This window comes from Microcaecilia unicolor, chromosome 13 (assembly GCF_901765095.1).
Source record: "Microcaecilia unicolor chromosome 13, aMicUni1.1, whole genome shotgun sequence".
Lineage (NCBI taxonomy): Eukaryota > Metazoa > Chordata > Amphibia > Gymnophiona > Siphonopidae > Microcaecilia > Microcaecilia unicolor.
Window position 1 is genome coordinate 54,774,234 of NC_044043.1, and position 24,341 is coordinate 54,798,574.

At 44.1% G+C, this 24,341-nt stretch overlaps 1 protein-coding gene across 1 annotated transcript in view; it reads right to left on the reverse strand.

The window, feature by feature from the left end:
* The window catches only part of PIGL (phosphatidylinositol glycan anchor biosynthesis class L), a 107,048-nt gene that overhangs the window by 80,628 nt on the left and 2,079 nt on the right, over positions 1-24,341 (reverse strand). Inside the window, exon 2 of the mRNA XM_030222210.1 lies at positions 1,171-1,270. Within this exon, the coding sequence (XP_030078070.1) occupies positions 1,171-1,270 (100 nt within the window). The remainder of the gene's footprint in view (positions 1-1,170; positions 1,271-24,341) is intronic.

A 24,341-nucleotide genomic window follows, 5' to 3' on the forward strand; every position in this document is an offset into this window, starting at 1 on the left:
GGAGACCCACTCGATGCATCACTGCTCCCAGCGTGCATCGGTCGAATGGCAGCCTGTCCCCGGTCTCCCGGTGCCGACGCTTCCTTCGACGTCGACCTCGACGACGCCGGACCTGAAGACATCGTCCTCGACGGCACCGACTTCACCGGCGCCGATTTAGAGGGCGCCGACTTAGACGACGTCGACGGCGCCGAAGCACCGGGCCCAAAAATCTTTTCTCTCTGGGCATCTCGAGAGAGCAGTGTCCACTTTTTCATGGCGAGACACAATTTGCAGCTCTCCGAGCGGTGGTCCGGCCCAAGGCACTGAATACACCACGAGTGTGTGTCAGTGCCAGAGATGGCCCGATGACAGCGGGCACAAGGCTTGAAGCCGCTGGGCGTCTTCGTTGACATCTCGGGAAAAACTGTCCCTGCCAAATCAAAAGACGCGATTGTGTCAATAAAAAGATGGACACAGAAAAATAAAAGAAAAAACGGGAAAAAAATAACCCGACCGAGCGATTTAAATAAAATCGCAGGCTAAAAGAAAGGAAACTTAATAAACGAAAAAATATCTAAGATAACTAGAAAGGATACTTCGCTTTCTTCTTGAATCTTCACCTCCGGCCATAGGAGGAACACGAAGACGAAGGTCGAGCTCCGTGTCACCTCAGACGCAGAGAAGAAAAAACTGAGGAATGTGCCTGCGCGACGGGCGGGAAAGTGGACGCGCGCATGCGCACTACATCCACCCGCGCAACGGGAGACATTTTTGTTTTTGTCATGGACTTTGCTGGAAAGTCCTCCGGGCCGACGTGACGTCACCCATCAGTGAGAATATTGGCCTGCTTGTCTTTGGAGAATCAGCTCGACTTTTCAAACACATGTTTATCTTATCCTGTGTGATGTCATCCATGACATCATTAATGGATCACACCCAACAGAAGAGAGTAATTTTCAGAATCCCTTAGTAATACAACCACTCTAGAGGGCAAGGAAACCGAAGGAGATCGTATTATATTAAACAGTAATACAACAATAACTTACACAGAGCAGGCAGGTACTGATATTTGTGTACTTCTATGAAACTGTAAAGCGCACATTAAAATGACCTTTGCTTTTTAAATCAAAGGGAATCCGCTTAAATAGTTCTGAAAACAGATTTACTACACAATTTAAAACAAGTTACCTGTGTTCAATAAATGTAACACTGGAACGAGGTATTCCCAGAACTTCACAACTATGCACAAGTTCTTCTGTACGAATCTTCCCTTGACCGTAGTAATTTCCTACCAATGAACACAAAAACCCTCAGTTCTACCCCAATGATTATTTCTCACTTCAAGAGCAGAACAAATCTAAACCTCATGAAAAACAGTAGCTCTGAAGTTAGTGCAGACAGTTTCCTGCGGTAGAAAATTATTTTCTATCACGGGGGTGTTCCCGGTGGTAATCGGCAAAGTAGTCACATTGCCATGCTTTGCCCAATTACCGCGGGGTTAACACATAAGCCCTTACCGCCTACTAAATAGTTAGCAGCAAGGGCACAGGCAGTAAATAGCTACATGCTGACTTTAATATTAGTACACGGTCATTTACTGCCCCATTTTAAAAAAAGGCCTTTTTCCTCACTGTGGTTAAAAAGTGGCCCAGTGCATGCCAATTTCAGGTGCCAAAAATAGCGACGGCCATTTTTTTACTGCAGCTTAATAAAAGGGCCACTAAGGACATTCAAAATACATCTCTATATCTCAGTAAACATGATAGGCCTGACTAGGGAAGCTACTCTCTATATAATGCTACAGGGAAGCCAAAATATGCCCATGTCAACTACACAGAGAACAGGGGAAGAGAGAGTGGAGATGTCTGAAAATAAATCCTTATACTCTAGGTGTCTCTGCATTATTGGAATCCTCTTCTGAAATTACTAACAGAGCTATGCTTTCAGTCTAATCTTGTGGTAACATTTCTCTGTGAAGATAAGATGAAAGTATTCAGAAAAAGGCTGTTCCCTTTAGTGGCCAACCTCTGTTTTTCATGCTACTCAATTTTGCAGAAAGGCTTTTCTGCACCTAAGATCTCAGGTCTTGGCTACAGAAGCAATGTTTTTCCTGACATTTACATGGACATTTAAGATCTCCCATCAAGGAATATCTCTTCTGACCTTTGCAATTAGAAAGTTTCTAACAGAGAAGAAATTCTGAGGGTGAGAATGATCGGGAGTGGGGTGTATTTGGATACATTTCTTTTTTCCTTCTCATAATGCTGGATGGAATATTGATGGAAATTAGTCTTGTATGGAATCCTGTGAATGTGATTTAATTTCTTAAGATTTATATCTGTTTCTCATTAGTTTATTTTATGCTTTTACATTGAAATACTGCTAAAGTTAATAAATAATTCACAAATAAAACAAAACAAGAAATAGAAAGAACTGTACATACCAAAACACAGCAAAAAAAAAAAAAAAAAGGGGGGGGGGGGGAGAGAAAGACAATACTTCAATTAAGAATTTTTAAAAAGGCAACTAGACAAAAAACATTATTTTCAAAAGAGTTTTGTTGTGATTACATACCGGGATAAAATCTAATGGAGATTTACCAGAGCTCAAATATCTAGTGTTAGAAATTACAAACTCTTCAAAATATTTTATGGATTTCACCAATTTCACCTGTAAGATCAAAATGCTGATGCAAAGTGTGATTCATAGATACAAACTCATTGGAAATTTAAAAATTCTTCTCTGGCTCTGCATGTTTACCTTCACAGTTGCATCTAACTTTTCTAGAATAATGAAAATTGGATATTATCTTCAAAGTTACATCTTCATTTACAAGTACACACAAACCTTCACAAAGCTCTCTATGTTAATATTAAGTTAACACACCTGAAAGTAAGCAATCTTGCATTATATTTTGCTATCCCATGTTACAGCTGTACAAAACCAATAATTTGAAAATTTTCAAGTGTGAAATTCTTTGCATCATGACAACTACATGGCCTACCCAGTCTACTCATTCACACCATGTACTAATCTCAACCTATCCTTTCCTCTCCCTAAGAGATCCTCTGTGTTTGCTCCATGCTATATTTGAATTCAAGAAAGTCTATCGCCACTACCTCCACTGAGGGGCTATTCCATACATCCACCACCCTTTCCATAATGAGAAATTAGGTATTACCTGATAATTTTCTTTCCATTAGTCCTTCCCACTATCCCACAACCTGTGGGATAGTTGTGTCCATTAACCAACAGGTGGAAATAGAGTACTGAAAACTCAGCTGAGACATACGTCTCTTGGCATCCAGTCCACCTCCTCAATATTTACATAGACAAGCAGTAAAGAGAAACCAGAATAACCACAATTTGCTAATCTGACACTAACCAGACGAGCAAACATGTGTGGACCTCTCATCTCTGAACAGCCTGTAGAAGAGATATGCAGGAAGCACCAAGCAAGGTGACGGTCATTATTTGACCCATTATTTTGCATTGATTAAACATCTCAGAAACCTCGGGTGCACCTCTGGAATAATGGGAAAGACTAATGGAAAGAACATTAATCAGGTAAAACCTAATTTCTCCTTCCATTACATAGATTCCCAATATTCTAATACCTGTGGGATGTTTACTTTACTTTACCAGGTGCTTATATTCCGCTCACACCTCAAGAGATTCAGAGTGGATTACAGAGTAAAGAAAATTCAACAAGATTGCATTGGGAAGACAAGTTTCATAGCAGATTACAGAGGGGCTCATTTTCAAAACACTTTTACTTACAAAGTTCCATAGGTTACTATGGAACTTTGTAAGTCTAAGTGCTTTGAAAATGCGCCTCAGAGTGGGTTAGCAGGTAGATAAGTCAGTCTAATACATAGATGCAGTGAAAAGAACTGTAGCTTGCCATTAAACATATTGAAAAAGTAATGTTGGGGAACCAGACTTATGAGGAGTTTGGTAAGACATTATTTTTTGAATAGAATGGATTCTAAGGCTTTACAGAATTGAGTGCAGCAATTGATGTTGGGCATTGGTGTCGGTAGGGCGTTCCAGAATTTGGCAGCTTGCTAAGAGAATAGGCTTGAGAAAAGTCTTGAGTCGAAATTCCTAGAAGGATGGGAAGGATAATTTTAGAGAATTTCTTGTCCTGTAGTTCGAGTGCAGAGTTGTGATTAGAGAGAACATGTATTGGGGAGCACAGCCCTGGGAGATTTTTAAAGACAAAACAACAGAGTTAAAGATAATTCTGGCCTCTACTGGTAGCCCTAGTGTAGATGGGCATATAGGTGAGACACCCTGTTGAATTTTTTTCAGACTGTAGACTATGTTTTATGTTGTCTGTAGTTTGCGTCAGAGCGTAGCCAGACCGACCATTTTGGGTGGGCCCTTCCCAACCCCACCCCCACTCCTGTACATACAATACATTTTAAAAAAATCTTTCCCTTCACCCCTGGCCCATACATCATCTTTCTCCCCCTCCACCTGGCATCTGCTCCTTTCTCCCCTCCCCCAACCCACCCTGCTTCTGTTCCCCTCTCTCTCTCTGAAACTCCCTCCCCTGATCTACCTGCAAGCTGTTGCCGGCAGTGATTCCTGTAGTCAACCTATGCTGGCCCTGCAGGCTTCCCTCTACCACGTCCCCACCATGCCATTGATGAAACAGGAAGTGACATCACTGAGGGCGGTATGTAGTAGAGGGAAGTCTGCAGGGCTGGCGCAGGTTGCCTACAGGAACTGCTACTGGTGACTGCTCAAAGGTAGACAGGGGCGGGGGGTTCAGAGACAGACAGCTTCTGGGTCACCAGTGGTGAAGAGAAAGAGGAATGAGGCACCTCTAGTGAGGTGGTTCGGGGGCCACCTGACTCGGTGGTCTGAGGCAAGAATGGGTGGCCCTGTGCCCACCTGTAGCTACACCACTGGGTTGTGTACTAAGTTTTTTAGGATAGTTTAAGTAGATTATATTGCAGTAGTCTAGTTTAGTTAGAATTAGAACCTGTACTACGAGTGTGAAGTGTTCTTGTGTAAAATATTTCCGTATTTGTCTAAGGTTATGCAGTTGGAAGAAGCAAGACTTTTTTTGTTACATTTGTACCCCGCGCTTTCCCACTCATGGCAGGCTCAATGCGGCTTACATGGGGCAATGGAGGGTTAAGTGACTTGCCCAGAGTCACAAGGAGCTGCCTGTGCCTGAAGTGGGAATCTCAGTTCCTGAGGATCAAAGTCCACCACCCTAACCACTAGGCCACTCCTCCACTGACTGTCCTATTCACCTGCATTTCCCAGGCTACGTTTTGGTCTATTGTAAAGCCTAGGATTTTGAGGGAGGGTTCTAGTTTGTAGGGTAAACCATTCACTACGAAGGAACTGTTTTGTTCTATGGTTGTGTTATAGCCTGTCGGTAGGAATTTTGTTTTATCACAGTTTAGTTTTAATTGGCTCATTGCCATCCAGTTTGTGATTAGGGTGATAGAGTCCTCTCTATGTGTTGTTTTATTGAATGAATGTCATTTGTTGGAATTATTAGTATGGTGATGTCATATGTGTATATAAATGTTCTGAAGCCCGCTGCTTTGAGGGCGTATCCCAGGGAGGCCATAAGAACGCTGAATAGAATGGTAGAGAGTGGTGAGCCCTGGGGGGATGTCACTCTGCAGGCCATCTTTGAGTATGTTCCATTCATCCTAACTAGGTAAGATCTGCTTACCTAGTTAGGATGAAGCCACAAAACCAGTTTAGTACATGACTTGTCAATCCAGTGTTGTTTAGGATCGTTAAGAGTAACTTGTGATCTAACAAGGTGCTTTCTTCCCCTTGGCCTGAAGGGTGTTTATCCTGATTGTGAGCTGTGTAGTATATTGAATTTCTCCAGACATTCAGTTAGTTGTATGGTGACTATTCCTTCCATTAGCTTATCAGGAATGGCATGAATGCTACAGGTCGGTACTTGTTCACATTGGCCCTTGATTCTTGTTTGTTTTTCAGTATGGGAGTGAGGCTAATATTTCCCATTGATAGTGGAAAGGCATCTCTGGACATGGAGTTGGTCAGCCAGATGTAGATAATGGATTTAAACTTTGAAGAGGCGCAGCTCATGAGTTTGTTGGGCATATGTCTACTCAGACGTGGGATTTAGAGAATTTTCCAATTAGTCAATCTAATTCAGACCATTTGATGGTGTGGAAGTTATCTCATGCCATATCCGTGAGTATTGCCATGTTGGAATGTTTGGTTATTTTATATTCGTTGTTGGTATTATTGTTGAATTGTGCTCTGATTTTCTCTCTAAAATGGAGGGCTAGTTGTTCTGCTGTTGGGGTGGATTTCTGAATCGGGATGGTGATTCCTTCGACATCCGTTGGGTTGGCAACTGAGACTAGATGTTTGGTGTTGTTGATGTTGTTAATCAGTTTGGAGTAACACTGAACATGGCGATTTTCTCTCTAAAATGAAGGGCTAGTTGTTCTGCTTGTTGGGACGGATTCCTGAGTCAGGCTAGCAATTCCCTCGACATTTCTTAGGTTGGCAACTATTGAGAAGAGACATTTGGTGTTGTGGATGCCACTGTCAATCAGTTTTTTGGCATTAGTTAATTTGATTTTATATCTGGATACTGCTTTTCTCCAATTTAGTCTATTTCAATTCTCTCTTTCTTCTAGATTCTTTAACAGCGAGAGATCTGCATTGAACCATTTGTTCTTAATAGCTTTAGATTTTTCTTTTATTTTCATAGGAGCCATGCTATCTAGAATGGTTCCACGACCTCATTCCAATCTTCTAGTAATATTCATCTACCTTATACCAGACTTTTGTGCCACCGATCTTTCCTCTAGCATAGTATTGTATTTTAGCGCTGTCTGGAGTATGGTAGTTATATTTCTGGGTACTTGCATTATGTTGTGTCCAGATGATATTGAAGTCTAGTAGGAAGTGATCTGAACAGACCAGGGGAGACCATTTTCCCATTTCTACGTGTGGACTAGATGTTGCGCTTTTGGTGTATGCAACTAGGTCTAGTTGGTTACCCATTTTGTGAGTCGCCTGGCCTGGTGGGCTATGGAAATCTAGGGATTCATAGAAGGTAGATAGGTCCTTGATCTTAGGGTCATTTGTTTGAACAGAGTATCAAGTCTATCTCAATAACAGACTATGGACTCTTCCTCCAGGAACTTGTCTAAACCTTTTTTTAAACAGCTAACCACTGTTACCATATTCTCAGGCAATGAGTTCAATGTTGTATGTTCAAATGCAATCCCTAGAGTGGGTGGGATCCTGGCACCACCACCCTGAGGACTGAAGCCCCAAAATCTGGCTTCGGAGTGCAATGCAATATCCATCCAGTAGTGCATGGCAAAGGTATGCAGCGTCAACTATGTTGCTGCCTTGCAAATATCCGCCGGAGACAGTAAAGTTGTCTCCGCCCAGGATGTCATTGTACGCCTCCTAGAATGATCCTGCAAGAAAATAAACTGATGCAATAGTCTCCTTCAAGAATTTAGCAATTGTGAGCTCAGAAGCCATAAGGCCAAGCCTCTGTTTACCAAAAAGTACAAACAGTCTGTTCAATTTGTGAAATTCATTTGTGACTTCCAGATATCTGAAGACTCTACACACATCAAGAAGCTTCAAGGAAGAATATTGAGCCTCTTCACCCTCTATGCGAAAGGACAGTAGCTCCAAAGATTGGCTGAGATGAAATACTGATACTACTTTCAGAAGAAAGAAAATAACCATGCACAGGAAGACCCCTGCCTCCAAAATGCAAAGAAAGGGATTACAAAAAGACAGAGCCAGATGATCTGAAACCCTAAGTGCCGATACAACAGCCACCAAGAATGCAGTCTTTAGAACAAGATCTTTCAAGGAGGCCTTCCTTAAGTTTCCACTCTGGGCAAAGAATATGAAAGGGAGGTCACAAGTGGTCATCTCCATGCAAGAATCAAACAATATCAGGGTGAGCCACAAGAGACCTCTTCTGTAGCTGGCCCCTGAAACAGGCCAAAGCCGTAACTTGAACTTTTAGAGAACCCAACGCTAATCTTTTCTGATGGCTTGCCTGGAGAAACACTAGGAAATGCGCTATCAGAGTGGGGAAGGAAAGTGTTTGAGGGCTGATGTGAGTGCAGACTATCCTCCACACCCTTACATATGCCATAGATGTAGAGTGTTTCTGAGCCTGAAGCAAGATAGCAATGACCAAATCAGAACAATCTTTTTGTCTCAACCAAGCCTTTTCAATGGTTAAGCCGTAAGACCTAAGGGACATGGATCCTCCATGAGCACTGGACCTTGCTTCAGTAGGCCATGTACCTGTGGAAGACAAAGAGGAACCCGGTCCAGCAATCACATCAGGTACACGTACCACAGACTCTACTGTCAATCCGGGGCTATGAGAATTATTCGACCCAGGTGCAATGCAGTCCTTTTCAACAGGCAGCCTGCTACGGACTAAAGAGGGAAGACGTACAGTAGATGTGTCTCCGGCCAGGGCTACAGTAGGGCATCAATCCCCATCAAGACCAGATCTTTACAAAAGCTGAAGAACTTAGTGACAAAAAGGAATGCCACAGTGCCCATCAAGTCCAGAAGCGGAGAACCCCATCAGTTCACTACTAGCTGAAACCCCTGGTCAGATAATTCCCATTTTCCTGGGTCCAAGGAATGCCTGCTGAGAAAGTCCGCCTTCACATTCAGGGAACACTCCATGAAATTACATGGAAATACTTTAAAAACAAATAGAAGGAAATATTTTTTCACTCAGAGCAGTTAAGCTCTAGAACACATTGCAGGAGAATGTGGTAACAGTGGTTAGCTGTTTAAAAAAGACTTGAACAAGTTCCTGGAGGAAGAGTCCATAGTCTGTTGAGATAGACATGGGGGAAGCCACTGCTTGCCCCGGTATTGGTAGCATGGAATGCTGTTACTAATTGGGATTCTGCCAGATACTTATGACCTGGATTGGCCACTGTTGGAAGCACGATACTGGGCTAGATGGACCATTGGTCTGATCCAGTATGGCTATTCTTATGCTCTTATGATATTCTGTCCCATCTTCTCCAGCAAACCTCATTTTTTTAAATTAAATATATGTTGTACTGGAAAATGAGAGCTCCACAGGAAAGAGGGGAGAGATGAAGGGAGGAAAGAAGTAAATTTACAGGGCACCACAGACAGGGATCTGAAGACCATGGAAGAAGTAAATTAATGAGGAACCAGAGACAGTAATCTGAAGAAGTCCAGATATGACTCTGCAGACTCAAGCCACTTGCAAAGCTTAACTGGGGACCAGCTGACCAACTGGACCAGTAGCAACGCACTCAGAACCAGAGGCTGACAACTGTGTCCATCCACTTGCAGGAGATAGAAAATACTGATGAGCTGGACTGGAGGGAGAGAGAGAGAGAGATCTCAGCTCAGTTTTCAAGGTTCTATCTCCACCTGCTGGTTGATGGACACAACTATCCCACAGGTTTTGGAACAGTGGGAAGGAAGCTACGTAATGGAAAGAAGTTTTCCTTAGATTACTTTGAACTATATCTCTTTTATCTTCATCCTATGCCCCTTGTCTTACTGTACATTTATACTATCAAGGTATTTAAACTTCTAGCATATCTCCCCTCTCCCACTTTTCTACCCGTGTACATATTCCGATCTTTAAGTCTGTCTCCATATGCTTTATGACATGATCAATGATCATTCTTGCAGCTATTTTGTGGACCGACTACATCCTACTTATATCTTTTTGAAGGTGTGGTTTCTGTAGGAGTATTTGCTGTGATCTCACCCACCCTGTGTGCATATGAGAGCACCTTTACAGCCAACATGGACGCTGCAACCTTTCACCTATATGTCTGACTACCAACTGTGCAGAAGTCAGCATTTCAGCTTGTAATAGATTTACTGAAGCCTGCACCACCTCCAAGGTCACTCTGTATCGGGGGAGAATGCATGTCCCTGAGGGAGAGAGAGTGAGAGAGAGAGCTTACGAGATAAGACGGACAAAGGAAGCTTCATACAGATGCTGGGAGTACATGGTGGGATTATTTCTGATTGGCTCCCAGAAAACTGATTGATCTGAGAAGCGGGAACAGAAAGAGACTAGTTCCTGAGAGAAGAAGAAGAGAGAAGAACAGAAGAACAGAAGAGGAGAACACTTGCATTTCTGCAAGCACCTAAGTTACCTGAGAGACTTACTGATAATACCTGGCAAAGCTTTTCCCCAGATTACAGCTGTCTACAGGATCTATACTGAGTCTGTATCATCTGTGGCTGATCAAGACAAGTGCATCACCTGAGCTTGTGGGACCTCGCTGAGACATTCGGCTGAGGCATCGGAAGGAATCTGATCTGGTGACCGGGACGGTGAGATCATAGTTTACTTCCTTCAGGCTGGGTTAGATAATTAGTCTGTGCTCGGACCCATCAGATGTGTGACGTCAGGATTTATGATCTCTAGTTGCTGTTAGCCTAGTATAAGATTTGTGTGGTAATCATTAGGATCTTGGTATTGTGTTTATCTGTCATTACAGATTAGCCAATAGGATAATCATAGTTATTCTCTATATTTTTGGTATCATTGTGCATGCAATCAGGAATTGCTGATGCTATAAGCTGATAAGAGTTTTCTATATTTTTGTATATAACACTGTATAAATAAACTAATATATTCCATTGGTCTGTCCGTTATTTTCCATGCAGCTAAGGTTGGGCAGAGGCCACGCCCCCTAGACATAAGCGAGTACATAGGTAGGAATTGGCCTCTTACAAAATATACATATAACCACCTACAAATTGGGGCTCTCGTCCGGGACGGTTGGTGCAGGAATAGCAGAAGTTAAAACTTTTTCTGGGTCTTTTCAGAAAGCTGTTTTGACCCTCTGTTTCTCTTTGCACGAACTGCAGATTTAACCTAGCTGACGGCAGAACTTTGTTTATACAGCTGTGTTTTATTGCTGTAATTGGTTGACAGATTTATTACTCTGAGCTCCAAAAGAGAAAAACGGTTTCTCTAATTCTGTAAGGAAGGAAAATAGGGTGTGTTTAGTCTTTAACATGGCGACCGGCATGGTTGGCACATTGCCTGAAATGCTCCTGAGTGAACAGGAGAAGGGCGTGCTGAAAATATTACTGCCACTCTCTCATAGTAAGACGAAACCAACACCTCCTACAGTAGAGTCTGTACGTGCTTTATTTGGTAGCAGTTCACCGAATAGCTCAGAAGCATATGCTACGGTTTTAAATACAATTATAAAAGAGAAACAGCATTTGTCACAATGGATGCTTTGTGAACTGGGCGTGTCTCTTTTGGCAGTTAAAGACTCTTTGATGAATGAGATAAGACAGGTATCTGTACCTCTAACAGATCGCATAGCAGAGTTGCAGTTAGATTTGTCCCAGACTAGGGAAACTGTCCAGGAGCGAGACAGTGAGTTAGCTGCATTACGAGTTGATTTACAGACTGCCAAATCTGCTTTAGCAGGGACCAATGTAAGCCCCGCCCCACCTAATTCTTCTGAAGAGATTTGTACGGAGTGCCAGACACTGTATGATAAGTGTAAAACTTTGCAGGGTGACCTAACTGATTGTGAAGCACTTATTTACACATTAAAGCAAGAAATTGCCCAGTACCTCGGGTCTTTTGATTCGTTGCAAGAGAAATTTTCTCGTTTGACTGATGCATTACACAACCAGATTAGGGAAACAGATAAGTTGCAGACATTAAATCGGGAGCTAAAACAGGTCTCAGAAGGTGTTCAGAGTGAGTTGCGCAGGGAGCTAGTGGCCACTCAAGAACAATCTGTGTCTGTGTTTCAAGATTGGCACGCAGCCAAGCTAGAGTTGGCGGAGTTAAAAGAGAAGCAGGAGACAGTCTCACTGCAATTACAATGTACAGTGAAGGACAGAGATTCATTGTCTAAAGCATTAGATGAGTGCACTGTAAAGATTTCCACAATGCAGCAAGAGCTTACGCAAATGGCGCAGGAAGAAGTACCGTATACCTTAGAGTTCCCCGACAGTTTTGCTGTGGGTCACCCAAGCCCAGCTCCCGAAATGAACCGTTACGTGAGCCGGGAGGGACCCGAGTTAAACACACCCATTGGGGGCATGGCTTCGGCTCTTTCCCGCCCCTCTGTACAATCCAGCCCCATAGTGGCTGGTGACCTAAGCAGCAGACCCGAGACAGTGACACACCCACTGGGGGCACGGGTCCAGGGACTGCCTGCTGAAATCATCAGCTCACTTGGTCAGGTGCCTAGCTCAGGGCCTCAGCCTTCGGCAGATCCACCCAGTTTTAGCGATACACCTGCCCCGATGTTCTCTACACCTGGTAGTGATCAGCGGCACTTCAAGCCGGAACCCAAGAAAGGAATGTCTATGGAGAGGCAGGCATATGTTATAAAGATGCTACGCACCGTAATAGCGCCTTTTAAAGCGTCTGCCTCGGTATCCATAGAAACCCATCTTAAGGCAGTGCATGAACTCCTGCAGACCATGCACGTCTCTTCTGAGGATGACATCAGAGCCCTCCTCAAATGGACCTTTAGTACCGAGTGCCATGAAGTTCTAGATTTGATCATGTCCGATAACCCTGATTTACGGTCAGTGGAGCAAGCCTTAACGAAGCGCTACGGTCTCTTTGCCAACTCTCTTGAAGCTAAGCGTGCAGCGTATACTATTAGTTGTAATCCAGAGGAGAGTCCGCGGGAGTGGGCCCATCGCTTGAAGCGTGCATTTTACCAGGGGGGGGTCCCGCCTGATTCTAAAGATCTTGAATTTGGTGATTTCAGGGAACTTTTTATACAGGGTCTGCCTGATCCGATAAAGATTCCCTTGGCAGGAAAAAACGCAGAACCCTATTCCAGCCTTCTAAAGCAGGCTGAAGGAATTTTTGAAATCTGTCGCGCCAAGCCAATCGCAGAGACTCCGAAACCGGCATCCAAGAGTCGCAACAGGGTGATAACACCCGCTGTTTGTGCGGTCACTTCCACGCTTTCTCTGGAAAACAAAGCGCCGAGACCAACTACGCCGCCGGGCTCTCAGGCCCTGCCGCGGGATGCAGCGCCCCCTATTGCACAGGAGGGACAGCAACAACCTAAAAAGAAGCGGTTTAATCAGAAGAAGTGGAATGCAGAGAAGATTTGTGCTATGCAAGCTCAGCTGGACCAATTGATGGCCAGATGTTCAATCGCGGAGTCTAGCAATGTACCTAAGACACCTCCATCTCATAAAAAGGTCAAATTCCAGAAGCAGAAGGACCAGTCTTCTAGACCGCCGACCCCTCCGGGGCTGAGTGTTAAATCTGTTGAGGTGGAACAGCCATCCTCTTCGGAGGAAGAACAAGCATGACTAGACGTGGCCACAAAACCTGTTACCGCAAGCGTCCCCACTGTCCACGTGGATGCGTTGTCGCCCATCAGTGAGGAGTCCCCCGTGAACCATGCTGCGTCGCAGCCCTCGAACCCGGAAGGGCCTCTTTCAAAAGACTCATCCCAGGAAGTCAGGTATTTTCTAGGTAAGCTTATATCTAAAGGTTACAGATATACCTTGGAGTTGTTAATTCAACAAGTACTTTCCTGTGAAGGTCTCCTGGATACAGCATCAGAGGTGACTTTGGTCACCCAGGGCCTGTTTCAGAAACTCGAGGCATCTCTAGGGGGGGGTCAGGATGTGCTGCATGTCACACCGTGCGACTTGTCACTGGTGGCCTATGGCAATCAAAGTATTGGAACTGTGGGACAGGTTTGGCTATCTTTACAGCTTGGACAGATGACCGTCAGGCACCCAGCCATCATCACTACCAGTGAGGGCGAAGAATTTCTGATTGGAAATGACCTTTTGAAGAGATTTCGGCCTGTTTTGGATTATGACGAGGAAACGATCTGGTCTAAAGTCACTCGACCCCTTAAATATGTGCGAGGGAGATACTGGCGTACAGTCGGTGATGCCAACTCTGTGGAGCTACAGGACACTCCCCTGCGGACTGATCTCCGGTGTTCCGCGGATCCGCCCATGCGGGAGCCTCCTTTGACAGATGCACCAAAAGGGGGTCAGAAGCATGAAGAGCTGGTGCAACAAGCGGACCAACTAGAGATTGTTTCACAGGACTCAGCCAAGACGGATGACTTAACAGATACTGTGTCTCCCGTATCACTTGAAATCTCATCTCCTCTCTCTGCTCCTGATTTTGCTCATCCTTGCAAGGTGACTGTCATCACCCAGAAAGGTGATGAATTCAACATACCAGTTCAGGTGGCTAACACCCAATTGCTTCAAGCTACTTTACTGTTCACTAGTGATCTCTCCTACATCAGTGACTCGTTGTACAGCCAAATTCGTAAGTCTGTACAACTTCCCTTCAGCAGATGTTCCTCTACTTCGGTACAGGTACCGGGACAAGGCTCCAAGCCGCTTGACGGAATATGTGGCCTTCCCTTGACTGTGGGAAAGAAGACATTCACTCACCACTTCTCTATTGTCCGGGGCTTGAGGGAACCCTTATGTTTGGGGTCAGATTGCCTTGCACGACTGGGAGTTTATGTGGACCTGGTGAATCTTGTCCTGTGGAGTAGAATGCAGAACAACCCAGTGGAACTTGAACCTACGGCTGTTTGTTTGAAGTCTGGACAGACCATTCCCCAGGTCTGTGAGGTAGTCTGTGACAAGGATGTAACCATTCCAGGTAGGGTACGGGATTTTTCCCTCAAGCTTCGCCTCGCTCAAGGACAACGTCTGCTGGATGATGTAGTGTTCTTTAACCCACATGCCCACTTTCGAGACCTTGGATTGGCAATTGGTGTTCTGCCATGTTTGGAGGTCACCGGTACCACCTTATACCTGTTGGTCACCAATCCACAGTCTGCTGAAGTTGAGCTATCTGCGGGAGATTCTTTTGGCTTTCTGGTTGGCCAGTCTTTCCATGATGTCGAGGTAAGTTTGCCTATCCTTGGCAGGCTGCCTTCTTCTTGGGACACCTGCCAGGGGGGGGAGACGACTGACAGTTGGTTTACCTCTCCCAGGGGCCTCATATCTCTCGAGTTTGTTTGGCCCTATGATGCGACGTGTGCTCAGGTACAGGTGGAAGATGACTTCTTGTTCCTGTCCAGGGAAATGTCTGTACCTCAGAAGCCTCGAAGGGTGAATTCTGTGGAAACCTCAACCTTGCAGGAGGACATTGAAGAACAGGTGGAAATTTCATCCAACCAACCTTTCTCAGAGTTTGATGCTATGGTGAAAGAGCAAGTGGAACAGGCTGATGCTTGTACTACTCACACGGAGAAGAGGAAGTTGACTCAGTTGTTGTACAATTACAAGGACCTTTTTGCTGTAGATTCGTATGACTGTGGACTTACGAACCTACATGTCACCAGAGTGCCTACGGAACCTGGTAGCAAGCCTGTCTTTGTGCGTCAGTATAAGATTCCATTGGCTTCCTATGAGTCTGTACAAGAGATTCTCAACACTTTGGAGACCAGGGGTATCATCAGACAATGCAACAGCACGTACAACTCCCCTCTGTGGCCTATCTTGAAAAAGAATAACAGCTGGAGAATCGCTCTGGATTACCGTCAGTTGAATAAGCGAGTACCCTTGTCCCGGTGGCCTATGGCTCCACTGGATCAGAACCTTGCAACCATCAGGGGGGCTAAGTATTTCACCAGCCTGGATTTGGCATCAGGGTTTTGGACAGTACCAGTCCATCCCCACGATCAGCATAAACTGGCTTTTACGTTTGGGAAGAAGCAGTATACGTGGAACAGGACACCCTTTGGGTTTCTCAATTCACCTGCTGAATTCAACATTTTCCTACACAAAGCCCTACCAGATGCTGAAGCTCGAGGAACAGTGGTCTATGTGGATGACATTCTGATCAAGAGTCCTACCTTTCAGGAACACCTGGAGGAGATGGAGCATGTCTTCACACAGTTGGCAGATGCTGGAGCTAAACTGACTCTTGCCAAAGGACAATGGTGCAGGAAATCACTGAATTACTTAGGGTATGAAATTTCTGCTGAGGGTCTGCGACCCCAGAAGAAGCGAGTGCAGCCTTTACAACAGTTGAAACAGCCCACCAATATCACTGAACTTCGTTCCTTTCTAGGAATTTGCAACTACTCCAGACAGTTCATAGATGAGTATGCGGAGATCACCCGACCGTTGGTCAAGTTGTTGAAGAAAGATACACCTTGGGTCTGGGGGCCAGAACAGAAATCTGCTATGCAGGAGCTGAAAGACAAGCTTAGCTGCTTCCCATGCCTCGCATACCCCGAGGGAGGTCGTGAGTTCTACGTGGACTTGGGATATTCCCAACACTCTATGAGTGCTGTCCTATATCAGAAGTATGACACGGATAAGAGGGTAGTGGCGTATGCCAGTAAAGGACTAACGGATGTGGAGAGGAAGTATTCCGACTGTGAGAAAGCACTCCTGTCTACCGTTTGGGCTTTGCAACACTTCAGAAGTTACATCCAAGGTGAGAAGCTAATTGTGGAGACTTGCCACCAGCCCATCAGTTTCTTGGGTAGTGACCGAATTAAGACCGGTCGAGTGTCAAACAGCAAAATAGTCTCCTGGACATTGGCTCTTCAAGGCTGGCCTCTGGAGGTAAGGTATGCTCAGAAACATCGTAACGCAGTAGCCCAAGGTATGGCTGACCTACATGATTGTGCAGAACAGGATTCCATTGCAGGTATTCCTGAAGCAGATGTTCCCCCGCTAGAGAAAGAACCTCATCGACACCATCTGTATGATGAACAGACTTGTGCTACTATGCCTAAGGTCTATGTAGATGGTTGTGCTTACCGTCGTGATACAGTCAAGGAATTGGTTGCAGGAGTAGGAGTGGTATGGGATCCAACCAATCTTGAAGAGACCCTGAAGCACAGCTTGGGCTCGCGAACTAATCAGTACGCTGAGATTGTGGCAGCTCTGGTGGCGGTACAGTCTGCAATTCAGAAAGGAGTCCGACAGTTGGTCATATGTACAGATTCTGACTATGTGAGACAGAATTTTGTGTCCCATCTACCCATCTGGAAGCAGAAAAATATGTTAAATTCCAAAGGAAAACCAGTACATCATGGAAACTTGATCCGGAGTTTAGATCAACTGGTAAAGGACCATGACATGACCATCTATTGGAAGAAGGTCAAGGGTCATGCAAAAGTTGACAGTCCCGACAAGCTGGGAAACGACTTGGCCGATCACCTGGCCAAGGAGGGTGCGCTTACAGGAGAATTATGGCGACCCCCAGATGTGGAGACTGCGGCTGTCCAGGCGGTCACCCGACGACAGGCGAAGCAGTCCAACGACACGCCGGTGGTCCAGTGGTGCAGTGAAGTCCCATCCTTTGATCTTGTCATGGCACAGAAATCCGACCCGGTGATCGGGAGATTTTATGAGTACATATGGAATCCGCAAGACTGTCCCCTGACGGAAGAAGACAAGCAAGATGAGGAAATGAGGATCCTCTATGCCTCCCGAGAGAAGTTCAAACTTCACAAGGACCTGCTTATTCGGACGAGTAAGCATGGCATTGAGCAATGGGTGGTGCCTAAAGAATATCGAGGCATTATGTTGCAGCATGCCCATGACGAACCATGTGCTGGACATCGAGGGGAGAATATCACCTATGAGACCCTAAAGCAAGTAGCTTATTGGCCTCACATGCGACAGGATGTACAGTTGTACACGCGAGGGTGTTTGACCTGTTGTCGTTTCCAGCCATCTTCACCATCTCACCGAGCACCACTTAGGAAGAAGGGTATCGCCATGCCCTGGTCGGATATCCAGATTGATTGGGTTGGTCCTGTAGTTCGATCCACTCGTGGTAACAAGTACTTGCTCACAGTCACCTGCTTGTTCACCAAGTGGTTGGAGTGTCTGCCTGCACCCAACTGCACGGCAGAAACCACGGCTACCTTACTACTGAATCATGTGTTCAGCCGGTGGGGTTTGCCGATGCGAGTGGATTCAGACCAAGGTTCTCAGTTCACGGCAGAGGTGATTCAACATATGTGGAAGATGCTTGGAGTAAAGAGTAAGTTGCACATAGCTTACAGACCTCAATCTTCGGGACAAGTGGAAAGAGCTAATCGCACCATCGTGACCATCCTGAAGAAGTATGTGTCATCCTCAGGTAAGAATTGGGATATTGTCTTACCATTGGTCCTTATGGCGATTCGTTCCACACCCCACCGTTCCACCGGAGTGTCTCCTTTTGAGATGATGACAGGTAGGGAAATGACATTACCAATTCATTTGTTGTACAGGACTAATGATGTGAACTTGTCCAGTGCTACCTCCACTCATGAATATGTCACCCAGTTGCGTAAGCATTTGCAAAGTGCCTTTGCCTTTGCTCAGAAAAACTTGGAAAGTAGCGCTAGAGGTAGAAAAGCCTATTATGATCAAGGGACTACCTCTAAAGAATACCAAATTGGCGACAAGGTATTCTACTTCAATTTTGCCAGAAACAAGGTTAAAGAAAGGAAGTTTCTGCCTAGTTGGCGTGGTCCATTCCCAATAGTGGAAAAAGCTTCACCTGTGGCTTACCAAATTTGCCTCAAGAAAAATACTAAGGGTGAAGACACCCTTAAATGGGTCCACACCAATCAATTGAGACCACGTCATCCCAGTCATTTGATTCCAGACGTATGTGTTGATGACACGAACTGTACTAACACCCCAACAGCATAGTCTGTTTTCTTTGTACCTTGCAGATGCAGAAAAGAACCCTGATGATCGTGTTCTGGATCTCCGTGCTGCTGGGATCGTGGTCCAAGATGATCGAACCTGGTCCCATGTCTGGAGTTGTTCTGCAAGATACCCCTGGCTTCCTGATTACCCAGTCCCAGATTGTTCCCCAGAAAGTAGTTGTGTCCCTTGACCCAATGCATGTACTACTGAAACATTTCAATATGAGTAACTTATCTCTGTCTGCTGTTACCCATTCCTGGTTTTTCAATTATATGCAAAATGCCCGTGCACAAGTGAAGAACATTTTGCATCAACTGGACAAAGTCATGGTACAACCTATGCAACCTTATAATTCCCGGTCCAGATCTAAGCGTTTTCTGGGTCTTGCCGGTGGTTTGATTTTTTCGGCCATTGGTTCACTTTTTGGTATTTCCATGTCTGTTGCCAACGTAGTTTCTGTCCAAAAGCTGCAGGCCAATATACAAGCCATCCAAGCAGATTTGAAAGCCATCGAGACCAAATTGGTAGTCCAACAGAGCCAACTTGTGGCCCAGGGTAAAACTATTGCTGATACGGTCACTCTTGTGAATTTACATACACATAAAATTAGTGCTAACACAGCTGATTTGTTGACAATTAAAGGTACCATGAATGAAGACCGTGTGTTTATACAACCTGTTAAGGACCTTATCCAGGATTTATTTAGGGAAGTAGATACTAGTATTAGTAAGCTAATGCAGGGACAGATACCAACGTACCTGATACCATCTGATGTTGTTAAAGATGCCTTTGCCAAAGTTACCCGTTTGTCTATTGAACCTTTTCAAATTCAAATCGCATTTCATTTAGGTACTGCCCTTCCCCTTTATTTGGATATGGAGCGTATGGAAATTGCCTTCATCCTTAATTTGCCATTTATTATGCCTGAGAATGTATACCAGCTCAAACAAGTTGTAAATGTAGGTACGTGGCATGAGAATTTGTACCTTAATGTTGATACACCTAAGTATGTTGCTTACCAACAGGATGCTCCGCAACATTATTTGGTCCCTAACTTAGACCTTTGCCACAAAACTAAAGATGTTAATTGGCTATGCCCTGGTAAACCTTTCCTGAAAGACACAACAGAAGCTCTTTGTGGCTTGTCCACAGAGAATGTCCAAGAGAAGTGTAAGGTTACCGTATCAAAATATGACGATTTTTCTGATACCACTGTAGCTGTACTGGATACGGTATGGTTAGTTAGCACACCTAGTACGGAACTTACTGTCACCTTTCAGAAGCATGATGTAATCAACCGTTACACTCTTCCTTGCAATGTTTGTGTGATCGCTGTACCCAAGTATGCTGTTGCCCATGTAGGAGGAGTTTCCCTGTTTTATCTTGACACAGACCCGGTTGTTTCTGAGTTGGAAGTGCTTGATGTATTTCGTGGACATCCTATTGACTTTGCTATGGACCTTATACCATTTTTATAGTCCAAAGACTCTCACACTGTTGAATTATCTGTTGACCATGAGACTCTCGAGGTTGCAGATTACAAACGTCGTTCATCTGATGTCACCCAGTTCCACATGTCCACTCACGTTGTCATCCCACTTTTGACCATCTCGTGGGTCATCATGCTCCTGTGTGCTGTAGTGTTTTGGAGAGACCTTCGTCATTTACGCTATCGCGTAAACACTTTGTCACCTCCGGCGATGAGATTGCAAGACTTTATGTAGTTACCTCTAACCAGAGTTTTGCCAACAAGTTATTCCATTTTCACTTTTCTGTACTAATATGCTTTGCATGATGTGATTTTCATGATCTATGTGATTATGGTTCATGATTTGTTTGATTAATTTTCATGTGTTAAGACTTTTAACTAACTGCACATGCGGGTTCTATTATTCAGTATTTTGCTGTATTAGCATTTGTGATTTCCTTGTGAACATTATTTTGCTTAATTGAACTGTTTGAAGAGTGTTAGTTTGCATTAGTTGAGATTTACTTGAAACTTTTTGTAGTTTTGACCATGAAGTTTGTACCTGAATCCTGACTGAACTGTCTGGTTTATTTTTGTAGTTAGGTTGGAGAAGGCCTTTACTCCTTTGCAGTAATTTCCATCTCCAAGGGGGGGAATCTGTAGGAGTATTTGCTGTGATCTCACCCACCCTGTGTGCATATGAGAGCACCTTTACAGCCAACATGGACGCTGCAACCTTTCACCTATATGTCTGACTACCAACTGTGCAGAAGTCAGCATTTCAGCTTGTAATAGATTTACTGAAGCCTGCACCACCTCCAAGGTCACTCTGTATCGGGGGAGAATGCATGTCCCTGAGGGAGAGAGAGTGAGAGAGAGAGCTTACGAGATAAGACGGACAAAGGAAGCTTCATACAGATGCTGGGAGTACATGGTGGGATTATTTCTGATTGGCTCCCAGAAAACTGATTGATCTGAGAAGCGGGAACAGAAAGAGACTAGTTCCTGAGAAGAAGAAGAAGAGAGAAGAACAGAAGAACAGAAGAGGAGAACACTTGCATTTCTGCAAGCACCTAAGTTACCTGAGAGACTTACTGATAATACCTGGCAAAGCTTTTCCCCAGATTACAGCTGTCTACAGGATCTATACTGAGTCTGTATCATCTGTGGCTGATCAAGACAAGTGCATCACCTGAGCTTGTGGGACCTCGCTGAGACATTCGGCTGAGGCATCGGAAGGAATCTGATCTGGTGACCGGGACGGTGAGATCATAGTTTACTTCCTTCAGGCTGGGTTAGATAATTAGTCTGTGCTCGGACCCATCAGATGTGTGACGTCAGGATTTATGATCTCTAGTTGCTGTTAGCCTAGTATAAGATTTGTGTGGTAATCATTAGGATCTTGGTATTGTGTTTATCTGTCATTACAGATTAGCCAATAGGATAATCATAGTTATTCTCTATATTTTTGGTATCATTGTGCATGCAATCAGGAATTGCTGATGCTATAAGCTGATAAGAGTTTTCTATATTTTTGTATATAACACTGTATAAATAAACTAATATATTCCATTGGTCTGTCCGTTATTTTCCATGCAGCTAAGGTTGGGCAGAGGCCACGCCCCCTAGACATAAGCGAGTACATAGGTAGGAATTGGCCTCTTACAAAATATACATATAACCACCTACATTTCCCAGAATTGTACATAATAGCCATGCTGGGCCAATCTAGCTCAGTTTCCTGCTTCCAGGAATCCCAAGATAGAAGAATTCCAAATAGTAGCACGATTCCATGCTACCAATCTCAGAGCAAGCAGAAGCTTCCCCCCATAGCATACTATGGAGTTTTCCTCCAGGAACTTGTTCAAACCTTTTCTTAAAACAGATATGCTAATCGCTGTAACATCCTCTGGTAACTAGTTCCAGAACTTACCTATTAGTTGAATGGAAAAATATTTCCTCTTATTTGTTTTACAAGTATTATCATATAACTCTTGAGTGTCCTGTAGTCTCTGTACTTTTTTTAAAGAGTAAAAAAAAAATCAATTCACTTTTACCCATTCTACACCACTCAGGATTTTGTAGACTTCTATCATATCCCCCCCCCCCCAGCCATCTGTTTTCCAAGCTGAAGAGCCTGTTTCATCATATGACAGTACTGTAGATGAGTTCTCACCAGAGACTTATTGAGAGGCGCTATCATCTTCTTTTTCCACAGGGCTATTCCTCCCCTCCTCTTCTTTCATGTACATAAATACCTCACCGCCTATACTGTGCCACTCTTGGGGCTTTTGCAGCCCATGCACCTTAGCCAACCTAAAGATAAGTCAGATTTCATAGATGAGGGTTTCAGACCATTTTTAGGCCCAAATTTCTACTAAACATCTTAGACAAAAACAGGATAAAGATTATTCCTCTTCCATGTTTTCACTGATGAATTATGCAGGACAACTGCTCATAGCTAATTGTTTTAACAAAACTGTTGTACAATGAAAGTAAGACATTTGAAACCAAGGCAGTCAAACCACAAAGGGAAAGGGAAATGGGACTTGATATACTGCCTTTCTGAGGTTTTTGCAACTACATTCAAAGCGGTTTACATATATTCAGGTACTTATTTTGTACCAGGGGCAATGGAGGGTTAAGTGACTTGCCCAGAGTCACAAGGAGAAAGCAGCTGCAGGGCCAGCAAATATAATTTAAGGTGATAATCAGAGAATGCATATTGGGAAGAATAATCCAAATAATAGCTACCTGATGCTTGAGCCCACCTTGAGAACCAGAACCCAAGAAAAATAGCAAATAGAATGCTAGGAATTATTAGGAAAGAGATGATTAGTGAGACCAAGCATACTATAATGCCACTGTATCGCTTCACAGTGCAACCTTACCTCAAGTATTGTGTTTAATTCTGGTCGCTGTATCTTTAAAAAAAAAAATAAAAAAAATAATTAAAAAAAAAAAAATATATATAGTGGAATTATTAAAGGTTCAAAGAACAGCGACCAAAATGATAAAAGGGGATAGAACAACTTTCATATGAGGAAAGGCTAAAGCGGTTAGGGCTCTTCAACTTGGAAAACAGACAGCTGAAGGTGATATGACCAAGGTCTACAAAATCCTGAGTGGTGTAGAATGGGTAAAAGTGAATAATTTTTTTTTACTTTCAAAAAGTACAAAGGCTAGGGGACACTGAATGAAGTTGCATGAAAATACTTTTAAAACAAATAGGGGGAAATATTTTTTCACTTAAAGAATAGTTAAGCTCTGGAACTTGTTGCCAGAACATGTGGTAACAGCACTTAGCATATCTGGATTTTAAAAAGTTTTGGACGGAGACAAGATAGGGACCGGAGAGGATCTGGGCAACTGAGCTCCCGACTCCCAGTAAACGCCGTCGTGTGAGCACCTCTATTACCCCTAAGTATAATGGGGAAAAGGAAAGGGAAAATCGGGCGACAGACCTCCCCCAACCCCGCAGGTCCCGCTTACCGACAGCAGACGCTGGAAAATTGTGGCGTCCAGAAGTTTGAACAGCAGCAGCCCGCTCTGGTACGATTCGACGGATTTCGATCGGACCGCAGCATGGAAGTGGCCTTGTTGAGCCCGTCTCTGCATACAGTTCCCCCGCAACCCGGAAGCAGATTGATGTCGGCAGAGTTGCAGCAGCACACACCGCCAGAAGAGCTGAGTCTACATGCAGCAGGAGGAGGACCTGCCGTTACATCGACCCCAGTAATGCCATCGGGGGGGGGGGGGGTGACAGTGAGTGGCCCAACTTCTATTAGTATGGGGGCTGCTTTTCAAGGAACAGGAGAATTTAAAAAAACAGCAGTAGTCACTATGGACACACTGTGGGAAGCTATTCAAGGATTGAACTCTACCCTTATCTAAGCAACTAATTCTTTTAAGGAAGAAGTTTCTTCCTTAAAACAAATTCATGACTCTTTAACTGGTAGAATGCAAGTAAATGAAGAAAAAATGGAATTCATAAATGGAGAAATTAAGAATTTACAAAGCCAGACAGGACCAGTGATTAAGGACAGGGATATTCTGGTTAGGAAACTAGAATATCTTGATAACCAAGGAAGGAGGAATAATTTAAAACTTCTTGATTTTCCAAAAGCACCTTTGGTGCCTGCAATTGATATGCTGAAAAAATATTTTGGAGAAGTTCTGCTAGGTCCAACGGAGGGCTTTC